Here is a 22,274-nt window from a genome sequence, read left to right on the forward strand (position 1 = left end):
GATCTTATTTTGCAGGCCTATCCCGATGATGCAGCTCAGAATATCATGGTGAATGTTCTGAAGAAGATAAAGAGGGAGGATCTACTGCCAAATTTCTCAAATATACACAAAGGTAGGGAAAGAGAATACATGTTTACCAGCAAGTTAATACTACATTAAAATTGCAAATTCATAGAAACATAATAAAGGACCTGTTAATAATGTTAATACAGGACCTGTTAATGTTAATAACAATGTAGTTATTATTTAGTAACACACTCTTTAATACTTTATTGGTTCAGCATTTATACAACCCATGCACATTAACCACATTTCAAGAAAAAGATCTATAAGCTTACAGCTTACAATTTGTAAAACACAAAAAAAGAAAAGGAACACTTGATCCCCGTCACACTTGTAGATCGCCTACTTTGTCGACTTTTGGGTAATATGTGGGATGGGAGTGGGGGTCATTCTACTAGGAGTGGGATGGGATTTATTTTTCCATCCTTTTGGCCCTGTATAGAAATGGGACAGGATTACTTCTGTGGGAGTGGGATGTGAAGATCCACTCCTGTGTCATCCTCTACTGTTAGTCAAATATTCATACAGCATCTGTTGTCTCTGTCTGGTGACTGGTCCAACAGATGCAGCTTCAAGCTCAGAAACCCATTCTCCTCATCCCGTTACCAGTGAAGCAGCTACAGAAGTAGGAGGTGAGTAGAATCCTTATGAAGTCCCAACTCAAACCGGAACCGCAATTTGATTTGCTATGTTCTCGCACATCATATCTCAAACTATAACATAAACGTCGCCACTATGTACATAATGCTCTTTTGCATTCCGCCGTCATGTTGACATTGTTATCTAACATTTCTACCATATTTATTTTCTTTGCCTAATGTTCGTGTGTCAAACAACTGACCCTTCCGTCAGGGGGCACGCCGCCATTCGCCACGGTCAGCACAAAACGCAAACATTTCCACTAACCATGTCTTCATAGTTCATCCCCTCTCTGGGAAGTGGGAGGATATAAAAATGCACACAGGTTCTAGACTTGTAACCGTCACCGTCTCGTCTGCCGGTCAAGTTCACGGCCACGGCTCGAGCGCGAACTCCGGTTGTCTCATCCCTGGTTAGTTGCACAACTCTTCCTGTCACTCGATCACCTCCCATGAACGGGCCACGCAAGCCATCTTGGTAAGCTCCATGGCTCGGCCTGGGAGACGTCTCCTCGTCGGTCCTATCGCCCGTACACAACAGACCCCCTCCTCACAGGCCCTCTCCCTTTACTGTCTCCTCTTTAATGGCCCCATTTGTAGCCAGTGGAGCTCCACCCCACTCATTGACCGGGCTGGCACTGAGCATGTAATCAGGGGAACACAACATCACATTAAAGGGACACTTCACCCCTTTTGCAACCATATCTTATTTTAATGATGTTTGGGAGACAATAAACACTTTTCTGGGGTTTTTAATGTGGGTAATATGTGTTTTAGTATTTTACTTACTTCCTGGACTGCATGTTGTCGCAGTAAGACAGCCCTCCCCCTATCCACAAGGAGGAGCAGTGCACCAAAGCATTATGGGAATTGTAGACCAGGAAGGACGTGAGTCCAGTGTCAATGACATCATGGACACTTTGAAATACAAAAATATCTATAAACACATATTAACCTCATACACACCCCAGGAAAGTGTTTGTCTCCCAAACATCATTTAAAAAAGATCTGGCTGCAAAAGGGGTGAAGTCTCCCTTTAAGACAGTGACATAAATGGCACAATAAAGGGAAACAATATTACTGATTTACAAATAATAAGGCCATTATGCAAAAGAGAAAAAGAGAAAAGGAACACTTGACACCCCCCCCCCCCCCCCCCCCCCCCACACACACACACACACACAGACACACTTGTAGATTGCCTACTTTTGCTACTTTTGCCTGACATGTGGGATGGGAGTGGGGGTCATTCTACTAGGAGTGGGATGGGATTTTATTTATCCATCCTTTTGGCCCTGTATAGAAATGGGACGGGATTACTTCTGTGGGAGTGGGATGTGAAGATCCACTCCTGTGTCATCCTCTACTGTTAGTCAGATATTCATACAGAATCTGTTGTCTCTGTCTGGTGACTGGTCCAACAGATGCAGCTTCAAGATCAGAAACCCGTTCTCCTCATCCTGCTACCAGTGAAGCAGCTACAGAAGTAGGAGGTGAGTAGAATCCTTCAGACATGCAAAAGTGTAGCTTTTCGCCGTTTTTATTCCAAATATGGCACCTGTGTGATTTATGGTAAATCCGTTAAAAATATGTTTGGGGTGGTGAAGGGGTCTGTGGTGAGCGTGGAGCCCGCTGCCCGGAGTCTGACGGACTCACGAACCGTAATGAACGATATGCTGCTTGCATCTCTGCCATAGAGGCGTCATGATTTGCATGTGCGTCGCCACCGCAGGCGCTCCGTGGACACGGGACTCGGCAGGAGTCGGGACAGACGCCAGTCAATCCCATAGAGTTTAGCTGCAAGTGCTACTAGTTAGCAACGTTAGCACCTCACGTTACTCTCTGTGGTGTGGACACGGCGTGTGTGTGTGTGCCTGTGTGCTCACGTGTGTGCATGCATGCGTGCAAGTAAATAAATTAAGCACGCGTGTGCGTGCGCGCGTGCGTTAGTGTTGCGCGGGTCAGGGTTTTTCATAACCCGCAGGTCCCGCATGTGATAATAATCTGACTCGGCCCAGCCCGCCCCGCAGCACCACATCAATTTTCGAAACTCGACCTGGCCCGCAACCCGCCATCATTAAATGCACGCCAAATATGTCTTTGAACGCGGCTTTTATTTGTCAAAAAAGGTGCTTCTAAACTGTCTTAAAGGCTAATAATATCACTGGCAAGCACGCATAGTCCCGGGTGTTCCGACCACCGCATCGCATTTTATCGATGCCATTAATTTGTCACACACGTGTGCGACATGGCAGATTGAGAGGAGACAGAGAGGTTGAAGGGAAAGAATAAAGACTCACCCGTGCGTCGCAGACATAGCCTACAGTATAACAACAGGACACTAAACGCCACTAAAGACCTGAGGACCTAGTCTCCTGTTCTTCTCAGCATCACTGTGAACACACAATGGACACGCCGCCAGTTTGTCCATTCACAATAACCTAACTCCACAATGACAGCTAAAGACAGTATATGGTGGCAAGATCAACTTCAAGGTCACAGAGGGGGTACTTAGCTTGAACAGGGGCATGTCGCAACTTTACCCCTCTGCTGCGTCGGTTTGGCTTCCCCTCCGTCACTGTCTCGTCTGTCATTGAAAAATAGCAGATCTACAAGCTCATAGCGCGCCACCAAGTGTAGGTCTGCTATTTTTGAAAAATCGTAAAAATGTGGCGCAAATCTTTGAATATATATAATAAGTGAATGTTTTTAACTCAGGTCTAAATGGGTTAAGACAGTGACATAAATTACACAAAAAGGGAAACAATATTACTGATTTACAAATTATAAGGCCATTATGCAAACACAAGAAAAGAAAAGGAACACTTGGCCCCCGTCACACTTGTAGATCGCCTACTTTTGCGTGACATGTGGGATGGGAGTGGGGTTCATTCTACTAGGAGTGGGATGGGATGGGATTTTATTGTTCCATCCTTTTGGCCCTGTATAGAAATGGGACGGGATTACTTCTGTGGGAGTGGGATGTGAAGATCCACTCCTGTGTCATCCTGTACTGTTAGTCAGATATTCATACAGAATCTGTTGTCTCTGTCTGGTGACTGGTCCAACAGATGCAGCTTCAAGATCAGAAACCCGTTCTCCTCATCCTGCTACCAGTGAAGCAGCTACAGAAGTAGGAGGTGAGTAGAATCCTTCAGACATGCAAAAGTGTAGCTTTTCGCCGTTTTTATTCCAAATATGGCACCTGTGTGATTTATGGTAAATCCGTTAAAAATATGTTTGGGGTGGTGAGGGGGTCTGTGGTGAGCGTGGAGCCCGCTGCCCGGAGTCTGACGGACTCACGAACCGTAATGAACGATATGCTGCTTGCATCTCTGCCATAGAGGCGTCATGATTTGCATGTGCGTCGCCACCGCAGGCGCTCCGTGGACACGGGACTCGGCAGGAGTCGGGACAGACGCCAGTCAATCCCATAGAGTTTAGCTGCAAGTGCTACTAGTTAGCAATGTTAGCACCTCACGTTACTCTCTGTGGTGTGGACACGGCGTGTGTGTGTGTGCCTGTGTGCTCACGTGTGTGCATGCATGCGTGCAAGTAAATAAAATAAGCACGCGTGCGCGCGTGCGTTAGTGTTGCGCGGGTCAGGGTTTTTCATGACCCGCAGGTCCCGCATGTGATAATAATCTGACTCGGCCCAGCCCGAGTCAGAAAACCACATCAATTTTCGAAACTCGACCTGGCCCGCAACCCGCCATCATTAAATGCACGCCAAATATGTCTTTGAACGCGGCTTTTATTTGTCAAAAAAGGTGCTTCTAAACTGTCTTAAAGGCTAATAATATCACTGGCAAGCACGCATAGTCCCGGGTGTTCCGACCACCGCATCGCATTTTATCGATGCCATTAATTTGTCACACACGTGTGCGACATGGCAGATTGAGAGGAGACAGAGAGGTTGAAGGGAAAGAATAAAGACTCACCCGTGCGTCGCAGACATAGCCTACAGTATAACAACAGGACACTAAACGCCACTAAAGACCTGAGGACCTAGTCTCCTGTTCTTCTCAGCATCACTGTGAACACACAATGGACACGCCGCCAGTTTGTCCATTCACAATAACCTAACTCCACAATGACAGCTATATGGTGGCAAGATCAACTTCAAGGTCACAGAGGGGGTACTTAGCTTGAACAGGGGCATGTCGCAACTTTACCCCTCTGCTGCGTCGGTTTGGCTTCCCCTCCGTCACTGTCTCGTCTGTCATTGAAAAATAGCAGATCTACAAGCTCATAGCGCGCCACCAAGTGTAGGTCTGCTATTTTTGAAAAATCGTAAAAATATGGCGCAAATCTTTGAATATATATAATAAGTGAATGTTTTTAACTCAGGTCTAAATGGGTTAAGACAGTGACATAAATTACACAAAAAGGGAAACAATATTACTGATTTACAAATAATAAGGCCATTATGCAAACACAAGAAAAGAAAAGGAACACTTGGCCCCCATCACACTTGTAAGATCGCCTACTTTTGCGTGACATGTGGGATGGGAGTGGGGGTCATTCTACTAGGAATGGGATGGGATTTTATTTTTCCATCCTTTTGGCCCTGTATAGAAATGGGACGGGATTACTTCTGTGGGAGTGGGATGTGAAGACCCACTCCTGTGTCATCCTCTACTGTTAGTCAGATATTCATACAGCATCTGTTGTCTCTGTTTGGTGACTGGTCCAACAGATGCAGCTTCAAGCTCAGAAACCCGTTCTCCTCATCCTGCTACCAGTGAAGCAGCTACAGAAGTAGGAGGTGAGTAGAATCCTTATGAAGTCCCAACTGAAACCGGAACCGCAATTTGATTTGCTATGTTCTCGCACATCATATCTCAAACTATAACATAAACGTCGCCACTACGTACTTAATGCTCTTTTGCGTTGCACCGTCATATTGACATTGTTCCCTAACATTTCTACCATATTTATTTTCTTTGCCTAATTTCCGCGTCCTAAACCAACTCGGACCCTTCCGAAAGGGGGCACGCCGCCATTCACCACGGTCAGCAAAAACGCAAACATTTCCACTAACCATGTCTTCATTGTTCATCCCCTCTCTGGGAAGTGGGAGGTGTTGACCGGTGAAGTCCCCGGTCAACACTCTTAACTCCAATATAAAAATGCACACAGGTTCTAGTCTTGTACCATGTAAAAGAGCATTTAAACATAATGAAACCCAGGAATAACTTTACCCCTCTGCTGCGTCGGTTTGGCTTCCCCTCCATCACTGTCTCGTCTGCCGGTCAAGTTCACAGCCGCCTCTCGAGCGTGAACTCCGGTTGTCTCGTCCCTGGTTAGTTGCACAGCTCCTCCTGTCACTTGATCACCTCCCATGAACGGGCCACACAAGCCATCTTGGTAAGCTCCATGGCTCGGCCTGGGAGCCGTCTCCTCCTCGGTCCTATCGCCCGTACACTACAGACCGCCTCCTCACAGGCCCTCTCCCTCTACTGTTATAGCCAGTGGAGCTCCACCCCACTCATTGACCGGGCTGGCACTGAGCATGTAATCAGGGGGAACACAACAGCACATTAAAGGGACACTTCACCCCTTTTGCAACCATATCTTATTTTAATGATGTTTGGGAGACAATAAACACTTTTCTGGGGTTTTTAATATGTGTTTTAGTATTTCACTTACTTCCTGCACTGCATGTTGTCGCAGTAAGACAGCCCTCCCCCTATCCACAAGGAGGAGCAGTGCACCACAAAGCATTATGGTAATTGTAGACCAGGAAGGAAGTGAGTCCAGTGTCCCAAACATAATTTAAATAAGATCTGGTTGCAAAAGGGGTGAAGTAACCCATTTTGGGCGGGAACCCCTTTTGGCGTTTTAAACATTATGTTATAATTTAGCTATTGAAAAATAGCAGATCTACAAGCTCATAGCGCGCCACCGAGTGTAGGTCTGCTATTTTTGAAAAATCGTAAAAATGTGGCGCAAATCTTTGAATATATATTCTTTCAAACTCAGGTCTAAATGGGTTAAGACAGTGACATGAATGACACAATAAAGGGAAACAATATTACTGATTTACAAATAAGGCCATTATGCAAACACAACAAAAGAAAAGGAACACTTGGCCCCCGTCACACTTCTAGATCACCTACTTTTGCTACTGGATGTGAAGACCCACTCCTGTGTCATCCTCTACTGTTAGTCAGATATTCATACAGCATCTGTTGTCTCTGTCTGGTGACTGGTCCAACAGATGCAGCTTCAAGCTCAGGAACCCGTTCTCCTCATCCCGCTACCAGTGAAGCATCTACAGAAGTAGGAGGTGAGTAGAATTAGTATGCATTTGGCAAAATTGCAGGGGGTCTGCTGGGATATGTTGTTTATGAAAAATAAAATAAGACAACAATTTAATTAATTAAGTGTGCCTGCCATGCCAATGGCAAACCACTTCCCCACATCCCCTCCACCTATATTATACATTAAAATGTGGGGCTTTTTCAGGCTTTTCAGAGTAGAACTTGAATGTCTGAACATAATTATTTTGATGATCCAGTTATCAAAATGTATGTATTTTGACATAATACATTAAATGATGCCAATAGAAATTCACTGTGGCTTCTAGTTTTCAAGATGGTGGGGTAGGGGCGCTAGCTACTCTTATGCCCAGCTTTCTCTGTTTGTGTGTACCCCATAGCAATGATTTGATTGGCTTATCACCCCATAGCGATGATTTGATTGGCTGATCACCCCATAGCGATGATTTGATTGACTGAGCAAAGTACATATTGAGGAACAAGTGAGGACAGAAAATTGAGGACGCCACAAGTGATTAGCCTTGAAGACTTGAGCATAAAAGTACTTGAGGATAAAAGATCACACCCGTGTGAAGTGAGGGGCACTCTTATCATCGTACATCATCATGACATAAAACACACTATGTCTAATTGTTCAGACACTATGACGTAAAATTCTCCATTCTCAAGCCTTGAGGACCTCAGGACTTGAGAATATAGTCCACTTGCCAGAATGTGAACCCAGGCCAGAGGCGTCTGGGAGAAATGCGAGGCCCTGTGCGATATGTTTTGGGGGAACAATGTGATGCGATTTTTTTGAATTAATTAATTAATTAATACATACTTCAGTGTATAATTCGACTGCGTTGCGCGGTCGCGCGGCCGATCTACAAGCTCACAACGCGTCGCGCTGCAACGCATTGTGAGCTTGTAGATCTGCTCTAATTCTGCAGCGCAAGCTAGCACGGCACTGCGCAGCGCAAAGGGGGACAACAGGGGGCCCCACGACCGAACGGCCGGGCGTTGCTTAACGGGAGGATGAATAAGTGATGCCGGTTAGGAGGAGGAGGAGGCGACGCGCGGCCGTCGGAGGCCCCCCTGGGGGGGCGGCTCCAAACCGACCGCAGCTTAAATAGGTGAAAAATCAACTGCGACGGAACGGGCTGCGATGCGATTATTGTTTCTAAAAAAAAAAAAAACACTGCCTAGCGCGAGGCCTCGCATGCGCGAGGCCCTGTGCGGCCGCACCACTCGCACTACCCTTAAAGCGGCCCTGACCCAGGCATGTTGAGTACACCAACGTTTTATGTTAGAAATATTGAGTATGGGTCCCCAGCATGTAGAAACTGCCAGATGCTAACTTGCAGTTGAGCAATTTTCATAACTGGCATAATATGTGACAAATACCATTAACAACCTATATTAAAATATTCAACATTTCATCATGCTTTATGTAGCATTTGACGTGTCAAACCAGGGGGTTTTCATGATGCTGATCCAAGCATTAGTTTTGCAAAAAAAACACTCATTGGGCTAAAAACGGCCATTCCCACTTGCCGAATTTGTGATTTGAAATTTTGAATATTTTGCCTTCTATAGGTTGTTAATGGTATGGTCACATGTTATGTCAATTATGAAAATTGCTCAACATATGCAATTTAGCATCCGGCAGTTTCTAAATGCTGGGGACCCATACTCAACATTTCTAACATAAAACCTTGGTGTACTCAACATGTCCGGGTTCACAATGTGGCTCTATGGGCCGGCAAGTAGACTAATAAAAGGACTTGAGGATATAATGTGAGGACAGACAAGTGAGGACGCCAATTGTGATTGGCCGGAATGTGATGATGTATGATGACAAGAGCTTCGGGTGTGATTTTCATCAATTTGATGTCAAAGCACAACCAGGGCATACTGGTGACATCATTGCTGTGAGACGCAGTTATAAGTATAGAGCACCGATGTATGTTAATCCCCATAGGCTGGGGATCTTAGATCGCGTCGTATAAGAACTGTTTGAAAAATAAACAAATCATTTCACTCATATGAAGAATCAACTGACGCTAATCAAAACGCTAATGTTACTGCTGCCAAATTAGTTAAATCTTCGCTAGAAACAAAAATCAAATCAAATATGAGTGACTGTCGTAAATGATACAGAGACATCTCCTCGACAATATCGCAGAGACAGTTTTTTTTTGACCACAAGTCTTATATGAGGCGATTTTAAGGTGGCCCAATGTTATTCTCCATAGAGACAAACTTCTGCGAACCCCTTGAACCAGAGGATGAGCGAGTGACATCAAGACTTTGCCGCTCTATAGCACCTCGCCCTAAACCATCACACAAAATGTCCACTTCTAATCCACTGTGTTGTGCAGCTCAAGCTGACATGAGAAAATGTCATCCTGAAAAGACAAATGTACCACTCTTTAAAGAAATAAACCAGCTGCCAATCAGGTTCAACATTGTCCCAATTGGATGATGGAGGTGTATTGAAGACACATATGACGATTTACGTGTGTCCGAGCAAATACAAATTTCGAAACATTGCAACTGTTTTAATTCAGCTCAGGGCTTATTGCGACCGAAGGTCGCAGTTAACTATGGAATCGAGCATTTCCTGTCAGTTAGTGTGTCGGGCACGGGGTGCCCAGGTCTCGTGACATCATGTGACATCATCAGGGATGGGGATGTGGAGACCCTGATGTCATAGTAAATGCGACCTGCTGTCACAGTTAAGCCTGTATCGTGCCTGCTTCAAGTTGTTTCCTGAACAGTGAACCGTACACACACTTCTCTCGCTTGTCTATTTTCTAGTAGTTTCTAGTTGTTTGTTCAAATATTGTGTTTTATAGTAGGCCTATAGAAACATAGTCATGCTGAAACAACAGCGATAGGTTGTGACACCGTTGTTCTGACCCTTTTAATCACCAGGGCCTTAAGCCATCAGTGCCCAGTCCTGGGCACATTTTTGAGTCAACAGGGTCATCAATGTCAGCTGCCCTTTTTCTGGCACACTCAATCTTGCTGTGATTGAACATCAGACGACAGCTTTGGTGATATTTTTGCATTATTCCTTCGTAAAGTGTCTTCAATGCCAGTGCCACCTCCATCATCCAATTAGGACATGTCAAAGCTGATTGGCAGCTGGTTAATTTATTTAAAGAGTGGTACATTTGTTCTCAAGATGACATGCATAATGAGTTGGAACTCTTCCCTTTAATCAGTCTGACAGAGACAACACCTTCTGCAGTCAGCACCAAGGTTCCAAGAATCTAGTACGGAACCAGTTCTAGAACCAACGTTATTTTGGTGGAAAAGGGGCCTTGTGTGACGGTTTAGGCCAGGGGGCAATTAGTTTACCACCTATCCTTACTAGAATATCTACTATAAACACATACATACCCACAGGTATGCGATACAACTATGTTGAAACAAAGTGCTCTACACCTAGCCCGGTCATTCATCCAGTGTTATAGAGTATGCGTGTGACATCATCATCAAACCCGGAAGTTATGCAGGAATGCCTACTGAGTGGCAAAAAACTACTTTCTGGCCTTGACAGCCCATGCATCCAAACAGAAAAGTCCTATCTGATTGCATTAAACAATGTTAAACTCACTTTGCCTGTTGCTTTGCCACTCGATTTGCCACTCGATGTGCCATTCACTTTAAGCATGCGCATACCCTCTATTAAGTCCAGTGCAATCTGTATACCATCCAGGTAAATGGCTTTCCCATGCTGGCACATACTGTCAATTCAGGTGGGGTTATCTAGTAACTACAATACTACAACTCACTAGACTACTAGTTGCTGTATATACAGGGCTAATTACATAGCATCTGTAGAAGTAGAACAAGTGAAAATAAGATGAAGTGTAAAATACGGTAAGAATAACACCATAAAGTACTGTATAAAAATAAATAAAGAAAATCACCAATTTAAATGTTCATTCCATTGCAGGGCTTGCCCGTCAGATGAGCAATGAATTAGTGATGGAAGCTCAAAGTGTCCTGGAATACTTCAGTGAACTTGAATTGAGGTGCAACAATGAACTAAAACGCCCAGTCGCACAACAGTTCCCACAGATTGGTGAACAGCTGAAAACCTTTAAAGATTGGTGCAACCAGTACAAGCTCAAGTTTCAACTTCCTTTAATCAGAGCAGGTGGGGAAGAGGAGAGTGTGCTCGCAGAGTTCCTAAAAACAAGACACTCATCTCCTTTCAACAGCAAAGACCTGACCAAATGGATGGACTGCAAAGAGAGAGAAATAAACAGCATGAGCTCCCTCACTACGATGATGGAAAACACAAAGATTGTCTCTTCCAATGAACTTGAAACAATCCTCAATTCAGAAACCCACCATGCTATATGCTTTGCTTTCACGTCACTGCAAAGTTCTGAACCATATCTGTCAGCTTTATCAAGCTACCTAAGAGATGCACCCAAACGTGTGAGCACTCAAGATACTACAACTTCAGAAGGGGAAAAATGGTACATTTCAGAAGTGACAGAAATGAAAAATAAAGCAAAGCTGTTGATTGATTTTTCAGAGGCTAACAAAGACAACAAGGACATCCAGTTCCTCATAACAGCTACAACAAATGAGAGTCAAAGGGGAGCAAGCATCTACCATTATGAAGATGGGTCATTGGCCAATGATAATTTTCAACCACCTTCAAAGCCTGAGAAATTATCAGCAAGTGACACAACCCACAACAGTGTGACACTCAAGATGCATGCACCGCAATTTGGAGCAGATAATATCAGCCGCTACTCTATTGAGTACTGTGTCACTGGACAAGATGACTGGCAGCAACACACAGAATCCAAAGCTGATGAAGTTACCATTTCCAATTTGTCTCCTAACACAGACTACGTGTTCAGATACCGAGCAGTGTGTCCAGTTGGCAGAGGGCCAGCCAGTGAAGTCAGTGATTCCATGAAAACTTTACCCACAAGTCCACCTGGAAAACCTGGAGTTTCACCAAACTCACATGGACTCTCAGTTACATGGGAGAAACCCACTGAGATTGGAGATGGGGTGACTGTGGAGAGCTACAGTGTAGAGTACGCTAAAGTATCCACTGAACAACCGCAATGTGACAAAGTGACATCACAAACTGAAATGGCCATCATTACTGGTCTTGAGCCAATGGCAGAGTATGAAGTTCGAGTCACATGTGAATGTGGTGCAGCTGGCAGAAGCAAGGAAAGCAGTGCAGTCACTGTTCAGACAACATGTGACTTAGTGAGTGTTAGTGAATTAGTGATGGAAGCTCAAAGTGTCCTGGAATACTTCAGTGAACTTGAATTGAGGTGCAACAATGAACTAAAACGCCCAGTCGCACAACAGTTCCCACAGATTGGTGAACAGCTGAAAACCTTTAAAGATTGGTGCAACCAGTACAAGCTCAAGTTTCAACTTCCTTTAATCAGAGCAGGTGGGGAAGAGGAGAGTGTGCTCGCAGAGTTCCTAAAAACAAGACACTCATCTCCTTTCAACAGCAAAGACCTGACCAAATGGATGGACTGCAAAGAGAGAGAAATAAACAGCATGAGCTCCCTCACTACGATGATGGAAAACACAAAGATTGTCTCTTCCAATGAACTTGAAACAATCCTCAATTCAGAAACCCACCATGCTATATGCTTTGCTTTCACGTCACTGCAAAGTTCTGAACCATATCTGTCAGCTTTATCAAGCTACCTAAGAGATGCACCCAAACGTGTGAGCACTCAAGATACTACAACTTCAGAAGGGGAAAAATGGTACATTTCAGAAGTGACAGAAATGAAAAATAAAGCAAAGCTGTTGATTGATTTTTCAGAGGCTAACAAAGACAACAAGGACATCCAGTTCCTCATAACAGCTACAACAAATGAGAGTCAAAGGGGAGCAAGCATCTACCATTATGAAGATGGGTCATTGGCCAATGATAATTTTCAACCACCTTCAAAGCCTGAGAAATTATCAGCAAGTGACACAACCCACAACAGTGTGACACTCAAGATGCATGCACCGCAATTTGGAGCAGAACATGTCAGCCGCTACTCTATTGAGTACTGTGTCACTGGACAAGATGACTGGCAGCAACACACAGAATCCAAAGCTGATGAAGTTACCATTTCCAATTTGTCTCCTAACACAGACTACGTGTTCAGATACCGAGCAGTGTGTCCAGTTGGCAGAGGGCCAGCCAGTGAAGTCAGTGATTCCATGAAAACTTTACCCACAAGTCCACCTGGAAAACCTGGAGTTTCACCAAACTCACATGGACTCTCAGTTACATGGGAGAAACCCACTGAGATTGGAGATGGGGTGACTGTGGAGAGCTACAGTGTAGAGTACGCTAAAGTATCCACTGAACAACCGCAATGTGACAAAGTGACATCACAAACTGAAATGGCCATCATTACTGGTCTTGAGCCAATGGCAGAGTATGAAGTTCGAGTCACATGTGAATGTGGTGCAGCTGGCAGAAGCAAGGAAAGCAGTGCAGTCACTGTTCAGACAACATGTGACTTAGTGAGTGTTAGTGAATTAGTGATGGAAGCTCAAAGTGTCCTGGAATACTTCAGTGAACTTGAATTGAGGTGCAACAATGAACTAAAACGCCCAGTCGCACAACAGTTCCCACAGATTGGTGAACAGCTGAAAACCTTTAAAGAGCAGTGCAACCAGTACAAGCTCAAGTTTCAACTTCCTTTAATCAGAGCAGGTGGGGAAGAGGAGAGTGTGCTTGCAGAGTTCCTAAAAACAAGACACTCATCTCCTTTCAACAGCAAAGACCTGACCAAATGGATGGACTACAAAGAGAGAGAAATAAACAGCATAAGCTCCCTCACTACGATGATGGAAAACACAAAGATTGTCTCTTCCAATGAACTTGGAACGATCCTCAATTCAAAAACCCACCATGCTGTATGCTTTGCTTTCACGTCACTGCAAACTTCTGAACCATATCTGTCAGATTTATCAAGCTACCTAAGCGATACACCCAAACATGTGAGCACTCAAGATACTACAACTTCAGAAGGGGAAAAATGGTACATTTCAGAAGTGACAGAAATGAAAAATAAAGCAAAGCTGTTGATTGATTTTTCAGAGGCTAACAAAGACAACCAGGATATCCAGTTCCTCATAACAGCTACAACAAATGAGAGTCAAAGGGGAGCAAGCATCTACCATTATGAAGAAGGGTCATTGGCCAATGATAATTTTCAACCACCTTCAAAGCCGGAGAAATTATCAGTAAGTGACACAACCCACAACAGTGTGACACTCAAGATGCACGCGCCGCAATTTGGAGCAGAACATGTCAGCCACTACTCTATTGAGTACTGTGTCACTGGACAAGATGACTGGCACACAGCATCCAAAGCTGATGAAGTTACTGTTTCCAATTTGTCTCCTAACGCAGACTACGTGTTCAGATACCGAGCAGTGTGTCCAGTTGGCAGAGGGCCAGCCAGTGAAGTCAGTGATTCCATGAAAACTTTACCCACAAGTCCACCTGGAAAACCTCAAGCTTCACCAAACTCACATGGACTATCAGTTACATGGGAGAAACCCACTGAGATTGGAGATGGGGTGACTGTGGAGAGCTACTGTGTAGAGTACGCAAAAGTATCCACTGAACAACCGCAATGGAACAAAGTGACATCACAAACTGAAATGACCATCATTTCTGGCCTTGAGCCAATGGCAGAGTATGCCGTTCGAGTCACATGTGAATGCGGTGCAGCTGGCAGAAGCAAGGAAAGCAGTGCAGTCACTGTTCAGACAACACGTGACTTGAAGTCATTTCTGAGAGACCTGGGGTTGGAGGATCAATACACAGAGAAGTTATCCTTGAGCACAATACTCCAGATTAATAAGAAGACCATTACAGATGAACCTGCTACTTGTCATTCAGATCTTGCATGGCATTTTCTGAAGAAGTTAATGATGGTCAATGTAACAGCGAGGAATGTGAAATGTTCGCCAGTATCTGAACCAAACAGTGATGCTTCTTTTGATTTAGATGTTGATAGTCTGCTTAAGAGTCAGGACTCAGATATGATTCACCCCTTAGACATTGTCACTGCTATTTTTCTGTGCTCCAATGGTTTGCTACAGCAGGAAATGGCATTGAAAATGTCCATGTGTCAGTTTTCATTGCCGCTGCTACTTCCTAATTGTGAAACAGGTCAGTGTCAGTTCATGCTTTGGGCAATGAGAGACATTATCAAGAGGTTCAGATCTCATTCACTTCTAGATCCGAAAAGCTTTATTGAAGACAGAATTGTTCTCGCTGAACTTCCAATGGTGTCTTTTGTAAGACTGGGTGAGTGCTCCTTGTCCAAGTCAAAGATTCTCAATGATCTACTGAGTAATCCCCAACAGTATCATGACACATTTGTTCACCGAAACATGGCAGGTGGTGATCGTCCAAGGAAAATATCTGATGGATTGGTTGAAATTAGTTGGTATCTTCCATGTGGAAACCCTAACATTGACATTTTCGGAGAGCCAGTAGCCATAGCTAACCTCCGGGGGGACATCAAATCCTTTGAAAAACAATACGAATTTCTTTGCCAGACATCGGCAGCAGTTTTTGTGTTCTTTGACAACATGGACTCTCAGTACAAACTAATGAGCAGCCAAAACAACAAAGCACAGCTGTTCTTGGTCGGTAACGCCCAGAGCAACGGTTTCACTGTTGATGCCCTTAAACAAGTGGCAGTTAAGTTTAAACTGAACAACAACAACTTAATTTTGAAGACTGAAAAGATTAATGATGCAGACTTCGTCAAAAACCTGAGAGAAAAAGTCACCAATGTGGTCAAAAGCTCAAAAATGACGATGAAGATGGAGAAGATGACTGCTGTTGCCAAACAACTTGACATTGAAGTTGATGAAGACTACCCAGAGTGTCAGAAGGCCAAGAGAAATGCAGACGCCATCACCTCAGACATACAAGACATTCTTAAGTACAAGGATGAGCAGCTTCCCCTGCAAGGGAAGATATTGAAAAAATTAGCTCGTTTAGAGAAGGAGGGATTCAGGCTTAAGAAAGCTGGCGATAAAAACAAAGAAAATTATAAACGTGAGCTCAAGCAAAAGAAAAGAGAACTTCGAGAACAACAAAACAAGCACGGCATGTCAGAGGCCATGGCCAGCTTCATAAGTGCATTATCAAGCCCAGGGATTGAGAGGTCTTATTTTTTGAAGTGGATGCGAATGAACCTTGATAACTTGTCCCGAGTAACACTCTCTTCTCTCCGTGAACAGTATAAAGAGAAATGTCAGAGTCCTGACAAGAAGGATGAAATTAAAGAGCTTGATAGACAACTTTCCAACATTTCACTGGGGATAGAACACTTCTTGCGTGAAATGGGTCAGCTATATGAGTCTGCAATGTCCCTTCAGGAAACTTGTAAATCACAAAAGCTACGCCATCTTCCCAAATTGTGTGCAGAATTGCTCCTTGACGGATTTCCCATGGAGTTGGTTGACGGTGATGCATCCACCATTCCTCTTACATGGGTGAAGGATGTTCTCACTCAGCTAAATGTCTTGGTAGGGAAGAAGAACAAACTCCTGGTCCTAACAGTTCTTGGAGTTCAGAGCACAGGAAAGTCCACGCTCCTTAACACCATGTTTGGAGTTCAGTTTGCTGTCAGCAGCGGTCGATGCACTCGAGGTGCCTTCATGTTGCTCGTCAGAGTGGAAGAAGACTACAAACGTGATCTGAACTGTGACTTTGTGCTAATCATTGACACTGAAGGTCTGAAGTCGCCAGAACTTGCACAATTGGACAATAGCTATGAACATGACAATGAGCTTGCAACACTTGTTGTAGGCCTTAGTGATGTCACTATAATCAACATTGCGATGGAGAATATAGCAGAGATGAAAGACATCCTGCAAATCGTTGTCCACGCTTTCCTCAGGATGAAAGCAGTGGGGAAGATGCCCAACTGTCAGTTTGTTCATCAGAATGTGTCAGATGTAGCAGCCCCAGACAGTAACCTACGGGACCGGAATCTACTGTTGCAACAGTTGAATGAGATGACTCAAGCTGCTGCCAAAATGGAGAAAAAGGAGGAGAACAAGAACTTCACAGATGTGATGAAATACAATCCAGACAGTGGGAACTCGTACATCCCTGGACTCTGGCATGGGAATCCACCAATGGCACCAGTAAATGCAGGGTACAGTGAGGCTGTTTATGAGTTCAAGAAGAACATAATCCAAATTCTGGCCAATGGAAGCAGAAAGGCATCTGCTAATAAAGTACTGGACTTTCTGGAATGGACAAAAAGCCTGTGGACCGCAGTACAACAAGAGAACTTTATCTTCAGTTTCCGAAACAGCCTTGTGGCCGATGCCTACATGAAGCTTTGCAAAGAATCCAGTGAATTGGAATGGAACTTCAAAAAACACATGTACGCATGGGTTAAAGATGCTGAAACAGCGATCTCAAACTTTGGAACTGTGAAGTCTAACGTACCAAACCTGGAAGAGTTACTGACTCATTTGAAGAAAGAATCCTTGAAAGAGCTGTCTACATGGGAGACAAAACTCCTTCAACATCTGACTGACTATTTCAAGCAAAAAGAAGAAAACATCCATCTTGTTGAGAGATACAGAGAGGACTTCTCAAACAGTGCAAAAAACCTACGAAAAGAAATTGAGAACTCTGTACGCAATCAACTGGAATCTGCTGTTGAAATCAGACGAGGGATGATAAGTCTTGACGGAATGAAGAAGACCTTTGCAAAGCAATTAGAGGACAAGGTGCTGAACATAATTGAGGAATGCCGTACGAGTGATAAGATGAGAAAAACGATTTCATCGTCACTAGACAAACAATTTGATGAGCTGTGGAAACAAACTGAGAGTGAATTAAAGTTAACGGCTTTACAAGACATTGATGTCTACAGTATAGTCGAACATCAGCTGTGGTCGGACCTATCTCCTAAGGGGAGTTATGCTATTGAATTACTGGAACAAAGACGCCTGCGACAATGTGGAAACGGGAACTTCGAAGTGGAACCTGGAAGAAACATTGTCTCACGCAAATGGAATCAATTATTTGGCAATGAAAAGGCTGCACAAAGGCTAGCTGACAGGATTATAAAGGATTGCACACGGGATGTGTCTGAGAAAGTGGAAAAGAAAACCAATTACCATGACACTTACATCTCAGAGATCCTACATAAGATTGATGACATGTTGAGTGTCAATGGAGATGTTAAGACGGATATTAAGTTTGAAGTGCACTTAAAACAACACGTGTGTGGTCTGTCAGCTCAAACGTTTCAGAAAATGCACAAAGATTTCATAGAGAATAATGACCCACAGGTTTGTCTAAACAAACTGAAAAACGAGCACCGTTCTGCCTTTAAAGATTTGTTCAATAAAAAAGACCAGTGTCAGAAAAAAGCTGAGCAATTCACAAACCTCTGCCTGAGACCTGCAGTGGAACACAATGTCACCAGTTCCTTGGGTCCAGAAATCGTTGATGCAATGCTGGCAGGCAAAAATGCTGATCAATTTAGCACGCGGTCATTCTTCCAGCATTCCCTTTTGAGCTATTTGCTGTCAGAGGACCGTCTTGAGACCTATGTGAGCTACATTGACTCATATGAAGATTTTGTTCGAGGCTGGATATCTAACAAAATTGTGGAACAATTCTCAAGTGGGCATGAGCTGTTTGAATTGGAACAAAAACAAATTGAAGCAAACATCAAGTACATAACTTGTGCTATCACAAATGCCCAAAAGGAAAACATCACTGTGGAGACTTTTGTCCAAAATATTTGCAATGGAATTGGTGATAAACTGGTCATTCCACAGGATGCTCTGGAAACTGTCTTGACCCTGAACAAATCAAACCAGAAGGATTTTGCTCATTGGCTTACAAAGTCTGTGAAAGAAATGGAACAGACACTTAAGACGACATTTAAAGAAAATGACCTGTCAGCAAAACTAAGGTTACTTGATGTGAAACCCCAGAATGAGCTGTTCAACAGAATCTTTGGATGTGGGAATCAGTGTCCATTCTGCAAAGTGCCTTGTGAGGCAGGAGGCAAAGAACACACGGAACACTTTGCCTCAGTCCACAGACCAAAGGGTCTTGGTAGAGTTAGATGGAGGGAATCAAAGAAACTCACTACTGATGTGTGTTCTTCCTCAGTGACAAGTGAAGATACATTCTGTAATTCTGAGACAAAGGGTGAGTTTCACCCTTATAAAGAGTACAGGGACATTTTCCCCAGCTGGAAAATTCAACCAGACGAAAGCATTGAGGCATCAGACTACTGGAAATATGTGATGAGGAAATTCAACAATGAATTTGCCAGAGAATATGAAGCAGAACCTGCTGATATTCCTTCAGCTTGGATGGATATTGACGATAAACAGGCAAAGAAAAGCCTTGATGAGTCCTTTAACATCAAAAATTAGTCTCCACTGTGCTTAACCTGGGAGCTATTTGACGGCATCACTCATGACTAGGATTTCCTGCAATGTATCAATCACCAGACTCCTCACTTTTGATTTTTCTTTTTCTTTGGTTCTTTGGACTTTAGTTAGAATCTTAGCTTTTGATCATTCATGTCCCATACTATGGTATGTTTACTCTGATTTATGTGCAAATAAAAATCTACTTTAGTATGTTTACCTGAATTTAAAACATATTCATTGCAATTGAGACCTGACTTTGTCGAATCATTATGTTATTGCAGAGACACGTTTAATGGCCGCAACATAATTTGGGCGCTCGTCAGAAACATTGTTTGGCACAAACATAATTTTGACAGCTCATAGTGAAATTTGGGGGCTTGTCAAAATGTTCTTATGTTATCATACCTGTACTTATGTTTGTAAAATGTTAAGTGCCCTGAAATTGTACAATGCACATACTTCATTGATATTGTGTGCATTGTCATAAACCAGCTGAAGCATACTTTAAGCTGTATGCAAAACTAACATCTAAATACATTTTTTTATTACATGTGAATAAAGAGACCAAATCAGCAAACTGCCTATGAATGTCTTTAACGTTTCATTATAAAGTGTATTAAGGGACAAACATAATTACCATCACATGGTTGTTTTTACTGTCTAAGACTCTAGTAAGAGTTTTATTATTATATTTACACTGTGTGTGTGTGTGTGTGTGTGTGTGTGTGTGTGTGTGTGTGTGTGTGTGTGTGTGTGTGTGTGTGTGTGTGTGTGTGTGTGTGTGTTACAACCCAGGCTAGGGGTCTCTAGGTGTAACATAAAAAGTGGACTTATTCCTTCCCAGTCCCCAAACAGCCAGGCCACACAGGTTCACAATCCCCAGAATTAAGGATTTATTTTCATAATTTACAATACAAGTCATGATAGTGCACATTACCTCAGGGTGGGATCAAAAAGCCTGATTACAAAAATAAACCGTTTCTTACCTAACAAAAGGAAACCAAAAATACAAATATCTAACCTAACCAACTCTAACAAAAACAAAGGGAAAAACTAAACACAAAATAAGTCACCCACCCCTACATTATACCCACAAATCTAAAAGCAGGACAAGCAGGACTGAAATGCTGGTGTTTGGAAGCTGGCTAGAAAGAAAACCACACACACACACACACACACACACACACACACAATTATACTGGCAATTATACGGAACATATAATACTCTTTCTTTTGGCTGACTAAACATTCCGTTTTAACCGTTATCTTACCGTTAACAAAAACAACTCACAAAACAGATTTCTTCAATTCAACTAACAGTAATGTTTTAAAAACAAATCTGTTCTCACTTTTGCTGAAAAACTATACACAAACCACTGCCACTAACAACATTTGGATACTACTGAAAATGCTGAGGTCTTTTGTATTTGGATATTTAACCTATAGGGGGGTATAACTGTAATCAGAGCTTTCAGTGCAGTTTGGGTTGTTCTCGGAATGGTGGGCAGGCTGGGAAGTTTGGGAACGGTGGGAAGGTTGGCAATGCGACTGAGAATGGTGGGTAGACTGGGCCGGCACGGAATGGTAGGCAGGCTGCGAATGGTTGGCAGGCTGAGAGTGGTGGGCAGGCTGGACCAGCTGGGAATGGTGTGTAGGCTGGGCAGACTGCACCGGCTGGGAGTGGTATGTAGGACCGCTGTAGCCTGGGTAGGGATTAGAGACTGACACGGGAGTGGATTTTCACTCCTGTCCTGTCCCACTCCCACAGAAAAAATCCTGTCCTGTCCCAATCCTGGGCCAGAGTTTAAAAAAAAATCCTGTCCTGTCCCACTCCTGTAGAATGACTCCTGATCCCATCCCGCTCCCACTCGAAATTACTCCCGCTCCCATCCCGCTCCTGTTTTTTTTTTTTTATGTTAGTCATTAGGAAAGGCAATTGATTGATCGATCCATCTATCCATCTATCCATCTATAGGCCTATCTATCTATCACTTCTGGCTTCTCAAGACAGATAGCCTACCAATAAAATTAAAATAAATAAAGTGGACAATGTTGGATTTAACTTTGACTACCAAATACAGTTCTGACACTTCATTTAAGTCCTATACGGTTTTTCCCTGAACAGAACTTAAAGCTTAACAGTTAACAAGTGCTTTGTCAATTAAGATAAAAAAAAAACCTCAGTGTCAATTTAACTCTATATGATTAATTATTCAGTGTACAAGTCTATGTGTATGGCAGTGGTCCCCAGGGGTCCTTGAGAGAGTTCCAGGGGGTCCCCAGCTAATTAATAGTTTGGAACCAAATGGACCATTATGGGTCTGTAACAAATTATGTTATGGGAGTGTACAAATGGAACCAAATGTTGTTCCATTTGTACACTCAGAGTTAAATTAACATTGATTTTACAATATAAATTGGGGGTCCCAGCGATAAAAATGCCATTCAATGGGGGTCCATAGACTAATGCATGTCAAACTGGGGGTCCTTGAAAATAAAATGGTTGAGAATCACAGCTAGAACCGTAATACAAATCTTCTCTTATGCCCCTGGCATCTTTTCAAATGGGGGTCTGCGGGCTAATAAATGTCAATTTAGGGGTCCTTGACATGAAAATGTTTGGGAACCACTGGTGTATGCGACTCGGTTGGGAGAAAGAAAGGAGACGATGTATTGTAGAACATTCGCTCAGAACAGAACAGCTGTTCAGAGAGCTGTAACAGCGTTAGCATGTAGCTAACATAGCATCACAATTGAAAGTTGCAACGTTGCCACTGCCAGGGGAAACAAATGCATCAGGATGATCTGGCTATAAATAATCGATTAAATCACGGCACCGGCGCGA

General features: G+C 43.4%; 1 protein-coding gene across 1 annotated transcript; it reads left to right on the top strand.

Moving 5' to 3' along the window:
- Positions 1-14,263: 14,263 nt before the first annotated feature.
- On the top strand, positions 14,264-19,429 carry LOC306935566 (up-regulator of cell proliferation-like; the record flags this gene model as incomplete). Its single annotated transcript, XM_079518664.1, has 2 exons — positions 14,264-17,758; positions 18,749-19,429. The coding sequence occupies 2 exons, from the start codon at positions 14,264-14,266 to the stop codon at positions 19,427-19,429; spliced, it is 4,176 nt and encodes a 1,391-aa protein (XP_079374790.1).
- Positions 19,430-22,274: the final 2,845 nt, after the last annotated feature.

This window comes from Electrona antarctica (genome assembly GCF_951216825.1).
Source record: "Electrona antarctica genome assembly, chromosome: 13".
Lineage (NCBI taxonomy): Eukaryota > Metazoa > Chordata > Actinopteri > Myctophiformes > Myctophidae > Electrona > Electrona antarctica.